At 29.1% G+C, this 6,452-nt stretch overlaps 1 protein-coding gene across 2 annotated transcripts in view; it reads right to left on the reverse strand.

Moving 5' to 3' along the window:
* LOC106472748 (collagen type IV alpha-3-binding protein-like) overlaps nt 1–6,452 on the reverse strand; it is a 23,658-nt gene that overhangs the window by 5,610 nt on the left and 11,596 nt on the right. For both annotated transcript variants that reach the window (XM_013933405.1, XM_022401285.1), the window contains exons 9-11: nt 4,710–4,790; nt 3,630–3,791; nt 1,009–1,072 (exon numbers count right to left, since the gene is read on the reverse strand). In XM_013933405.1, the coding sequence (XP_013788859.1) occupies nt 1,009–1,072; nt 3,630–3,791; nt 4,710–4,790 (307 nt within the window). The remainder of the gene's footprint in view (nt 1–1,008; nt 1,073–3,629; nt 3,792–4,709; nt 4,791–6,452) is intronic.

Genomic DNA, 6,452 nt, shown 5'->3' on the forward strand with positions numbered 1-6,452 from the left:
AGTTGCTGTCCCTTTGAAACTTAGATTCAACATGAAAATCACTTCGCACTCGAACTAGTAACGAAACAGACTTGATATATTCACAAACAAATCTTTACTAAAAAAATCTGATTTTTTATGTACAAAAGACTTGTAATGTTTACTGAAAGCCTACCAAATTTTGTGAAGACACACATACTATATTAAAAGTTATAGCTTAAATACTTAACATGTGCAAATGTGTATATGAACTTGTATATACAAAACAGTTAATAAACTAATCCAGGAATCCACTTACACTATGCTAACTTGCCCAAGTTTACTGCAAATTATTATGAAGATTGAACAACTATAAAATTTACAATAAAATAATTTATGATTTGATATCTTAGTTCACAAAAACCTTAAAGACAAGCAACTGAAACGTATAACAAAACACATCCTCATTGATATTGATTACTTTGATAAAATATAAACATAACTGTTTTTTAAATACTTCTTACAACTAATTCAGTATTTATTTATCAACAATTGGGACAATATTATTTCCTTTAAGTATAGGGGTAACTAATAGTATTGAATATTTAGATATATCATCCATTAACTCATGTTAAGTCCTTTCTAGATCACTATGACTGAGTCTAATGCCTTTTGCGGGTATACAATGTTATAAGAATGTTGTATGTTAAACTTATAAAAGTAAAGAAAACTATTATGTTGTTGATATTTATCTGGCTAATGATTTTAAATTACTTATTTAGAAAGGTTACTTACTCTCCCAGTCAAACCGAACATCGGGAGAAAAGAAGTAATGGCATACTTAATGATTTTAAGTTACTTATTTAGAAAGGTTACTTACTCTCCCAGTCGAACCGAACATTGGGAGAAAAGAAGTAATGGCATACTTAATGATTTTAAATTACTTATTTAGAAAGGTTACTTACTCTCCCAGTCAAACCGAACATCGGGAGAAAAGAAGTAATGGCATACTTAATGATTTTAAATTACTTATTTAGAAAGGTTACTTACTCTCCCAGTCAAACCGAACATCGGGAGAAAAGAAGTAATGGCATACTTCATGTCCGGTCACACCCTAGAACAAAACAAAAACTTTCAATCACATAAAAAAGTTTGTAGCTGTTTCTCCATCTTGGTTCACCTAAGAAGCCAAAACATTCTAAAGTAAAAGGTTAAAATCAAAATACTGTTTTATATTGATAGACATTTATTGTTAAATGGTAAGGTAAGAACAAGTCATGCTTTAGAAACTTCAGAAATAGTAAATTTTATTACTAATCAAGCTTTGTTACCAATTTAGCCTCACATGGTTAATACTTAATAAATGGTGATAAGTATTAAAATTATATGTCAAAGTTAGTTGGTATAAAAATATCTAAAGCTCACAAATTAAAAATACTGAAAACCAAAGCAACTATAATTGATTAATATGTTCCAACTAAAACAAAAGGACAGTGAAAATATATATTTTCAAAAATAAAATCAAAATACAAAGATAAAATTCAAGCCTTTATACTCAAAGTTCTTTTGCAGAAAATTTAAGTAATGTATTATCAGCATAAGCTAATACATGGGTGAAATTTTATTTAAATGAGTAAATAAGAAAAGACTAACATAATTTTGTTTGGTGTAACTGGACTGCTTGAACACATTTGTGTTTTAGTTTATCTAATGCCAAAGTCAACTATTATATATATATGTTTATATGGCTGGTAAATTGAAGAAGCAAATCTTGCAACAACAAATGTATTATACAAAAAAGCAGCACTTTGAATTTGTAGTTAAATAATTATTAAAGAATAAATACTAATTTACATTTTTTATACGTTTTAACATGTGACATTAATTCAATGTAGAAATTATAAGTTTAATAGCAGAGCTGAAGATGAGTATAACTACAAGTATGACAGAAAAAAAGGATAATACCACCATGTAAACTTTGTATCAATTATGAATGTATCTTTGTATACTGAAGAAACTATTCAATGCTGATAAAACAAAGTCACCAGTGAGATATTTTTGATTTTCCCAGGTTAGTATCCTACATGAACAAATACTACTAAGACAAACAAGCTTAGTGACTGGTTGAAAATATTGTATTATTCACACAGACAAGCTATGTTCAAACAAGTTCGGTAGCTGACTGAAAGTACCATTAACATAGACGAGCTCAGCGATTAGTTTATGTTTAGTTAAACATGTTAATCAGTGATAATTCTTTTGATGTGTTGAATGTATTTACATTGTATAAACAAATCTATGCTACATCTATCTTACTCACACTAGTCAAAAACATTAATTAACCAGATTAAAATCAACTAACATAGTACACATAATACACTATTTTCTGACTATTCTTCACATATAACAGATTAAGGTCAACTAACATAGTATATATAATACATTATTTTCTGACTATTCTACACACCTGTATAACCAGATTAAGGTCAACTAACATAGTATATATATAATACATTATTTTCTGTCTATTCTACACATATATCCAGATTAAGGTCCACTAACATAGTATATATAATAGATTATTTTCTGTCTATTCTACACATATAACCAGATTAAGGTCAACTAATATAGTATATATAATACATTATTTTCTGTCTATTCTACACATATAACCAGATTAAGGTCCACTAACATAGTATATATAATACATTATTTTCTGTCTATTCTACACATATAACCAGATTAAGGTCAACTAATATAGTATATATAATACATTATTTTCTGTCTATTCTACACACCTGTATAACCAGATTAAGAACTAACATGGTATATTTAATACACTATTTTCTGACTTTTCTACACACCTGTATAACCAGATTAAGAACTAACATGGTATATTTAATACACTATTTTCTGACTTTTCTACACACCTGTATAACCAGATTAAGGTCAACTAACATAGTATATATATATAATACATTATTTTCTGACTATTCTACACACCTGTATAACCAGATTAAGAACTAACATGGTATATATATATATATATATAAAATACATTATTTTCTGACTATTCTACACACCTGTATAACCAGATTAAGAACTAACATGGTATATAAAATACATTATTTTCTGACTGTTCTACACACCTGTATAACCAGATTAAGAACTAACATGGTATATAAAATACATTATTTTCTGACTGTTCTACACACCTGTATAACCAGATTAAGAACTAACATGGTATATATAATACATTATTTTCTGACTGTTCTACACACCTGTATAACCAGATTAAGAACTAAAATGGTATATATAAAATACATTTTCTGACTATTCTACACACCTGTATAACCAGATTAAGAACTAACATGGTATATATATAAAATAAATTTTCTGACTGTTACACACACCTGTATAACCAGATTAAGAACTAAAATGGTATATATAATACATTATTTTCTGACTATTCTACACACCTGTATAACCAGATTAAGAACTAAAATGGTATATAAAATACATTTTCTGACTGTTACACACACCTGTATAACCAGATTAAGAACTAAAATGGTATATAAAATACATTATTTTCTGACTATTCTACACACCTGTATAACCAGATTAAGAACTAAAATGGTATATAAAATACATTTTCTGACTGTTCTACATACCTGCACCACATGAACTGCCTTGAGAGGATCCAGAACCATTCCACCTTCTTCTAATTCTCTCCTGTACATTTTCATTTCTCCATCCTCTGCAAACAACTGCCAACCACCCTCTCCAACACCCATCTTTGCATAACTCAGCTGTTCCATAGAGATAGCCTCAATCTGATATTAGAAATTTGAAACTTCCAGATTTCCAAAAACTAACTTTTTACATCCAACAAGACACTATTTAATTATATTCGTCATAAAACATGAGTATTACACTTATATAAATAGATGTCTGAACACTAGTGTGTTTTTATTGTGTCCCACCTGGCTTGAAGAACTCCTTTTAATTTTTGAAAATCCCTAAGGGATTAGATAACACTTTCTTACACTCAAAATGTACTTTTGATGGGTACTTACCTCCTTTCACACAAAGTTATTTCGATCTTTGTCTGCCCTCTAAGCATTGCTAAAATTATTTTTAGTAATCAGCACACCAATCTTTATACCTCACCAGTTTCGTGCCATTTCTGAACATGTACATATCATGTGACTACTCTCCACCAAAAACTAGAATCCCACATTACAAAGGCAGATGGTGGAGTGTAAATACTGGTGCAATGAATACTACAAATTATTTTAGCAGACAACAATTGAGATAGCTTTTGTGTGAGAGAAGGTAAGTCCATTTCGAAAAATGTTAGGCCTAATACTTATATTTTATGATAAGTATAACTAATTATATTTGTGTTTCACCAGATTGGAAATAGTATTCACACAATACAACAATACACTATGTAATTTATGGAGTTAAAACTGTGAAATTACCCATTAAACTACAAAAGTTCTTTATTAATTTTCTTCTCAAATGTACGAAGTTGCTAAAAATATTTAACCAGGCAAAAAACATTTCCAGGTAAACCAGAACCATAGTTCTTTCCAATAATACAAATATTAAAACAAAAATAGGTACTTAATACATACAGACACAAAACATATTTTAAATTGTGATCCTTACAACAGAAATGGTTGTCCAAAAACATTTCCTGAACTAAATAAGTAAAACTTAAAAACAAGTAAAGGAAGAGTCTTTACCTCAGACCACAGTTTGTGCCGACTTTTGAGAATAGATGGAAGGAACTGGGCTAGTTCAGCTGTGATATTCCTGGAATTTCTCTAAATACCAAGTATCAAACAACTAAGTAAAACCAATGTCCAGCACTCCACGATCAGATATTAATTCAAATCTCATACGCATAATAGAAATAACTGAATTTTAGAAACTAAAATTAATGAACATTCTAAATTCCATTAACACGAAACAGATTTTTGTAATATATATATAAGGGAAAATTTCACGGGCATTTCTCACGTGTACTTTTATTATACGGAACTCTTTATCATTTTCAGTTTTCTACGAATGAGCTACTTATAAACAACTAGAAACCATAATATTTTGAAGTGATTCTTCAATTTAATTTCTTATTAACAAGGAAAGTTATTTAATAAAACACTGAAAGGCTAGAAGATTAATAAACTCAAAAAATTAGATTGTGATTTATAGAATACTTTCAAATTAGGAATAAATCCATAATAGTTTGGGATAGAAACGATAACATTATTAAGCAGCAGAATAACTGCACCAATGATCAAAATGTTGCAACTGTTCTAAAAAATATTCTTCCTTACTGTAAAACATGCAACTTGTAATCAAATAAGCAAAAGAATGCGACAGAAATATAACAGTTTGTGTGTAAACCAGAAAAACATTAATATTTCATTTATATGTTTTCAAGGAGTCTGCAAAATCTCACTTGGTCAGTTTTTAGTTGTGTTTCATTTACCAAAATTCAATTAAGGCATGGTCCCTTTTGAGGGCTTTCTGATTGGTTCAAACCATACACAGGTTGATTACATACATCATGCAATCCACCAATGGTACATAATGTTGAAGCCTAAGCTAAACAATGTCTAGCTGACAAATGAGTAGATAAATAACCTTGTTAAGAAAAGGAATGGAACATGGAAGATTCTTAGATTTAATATTACTTTACCAATTAATATTTCTTGTATAGTTACAGACTGGGAAATTGCTAAATGAAATTTCTGAATATTTCCTGCTTTCAAGAATGTGTAGGAACCCTGCTTGATAATAATTGATTTTCATATTATGTAATCCATTCTTTAAGATATTTAACCCTTTCCAGATGGGTCACAGGTGAAAGGCCATGTCATCTCGTTTGTTGACTCGCATTCAAAATTTCATTGAACTACTATTTCATGAATTTATATCAATAAGTTTGGTATCAAACTGTAGATTATAATTCAAATTTTAGGACTATACATTATTCAATTTCTTAATTTAAAAGTAAATATTAAAATACCATCTTTTCAATTTGCTATGATATTGCTCATGTAATATATCAAACACAGTGGCACCCCACACACCTCTTTTCATTTTTGGAATTGCTCCCTTATATACACTTACTTCTATACATGACATGAATAACCAACTGGAAGCTCAGAATGTACCCCTAGTGGATTTCTCAGCCATTTTAATGGGCTTGGATTCCATTTCTTTATTTTGAACCAATATTTCAAGGACGTAGGATGTGTCTTTAGTCCACTCAAAATTTCATATTTTTTTAGACTAAAATACATCTTAGTTATTAAACTTGTTAAATAATAGTGGAATTCTATGGTATTGATGTAGTAATTTATGATTTTTTTAGTTATTCAGATGTATATACAAACCCTAAAAAAAATTATTTTGTTTCATGTACTCCACATGCAAAATTTTTAAAGGCTTAGCAACCTACATCAAGCAGCAACCAAGTA

This window comes from Limulus polyphemus, unplaced genomic scaffold (genome assembly GCF_000517525.1).
Source record: "Limulus polyphemus unplaced genomic scaffold, Limulus_polyphemus-2.1.2 Scaffold5578, whole genome shotgun sequence".
NCBI lineage: Eukaryota > Metazoa > Arthropoda > Merostomata > Xiphosura > Limulidae > Limulus > Limulus polyphemus.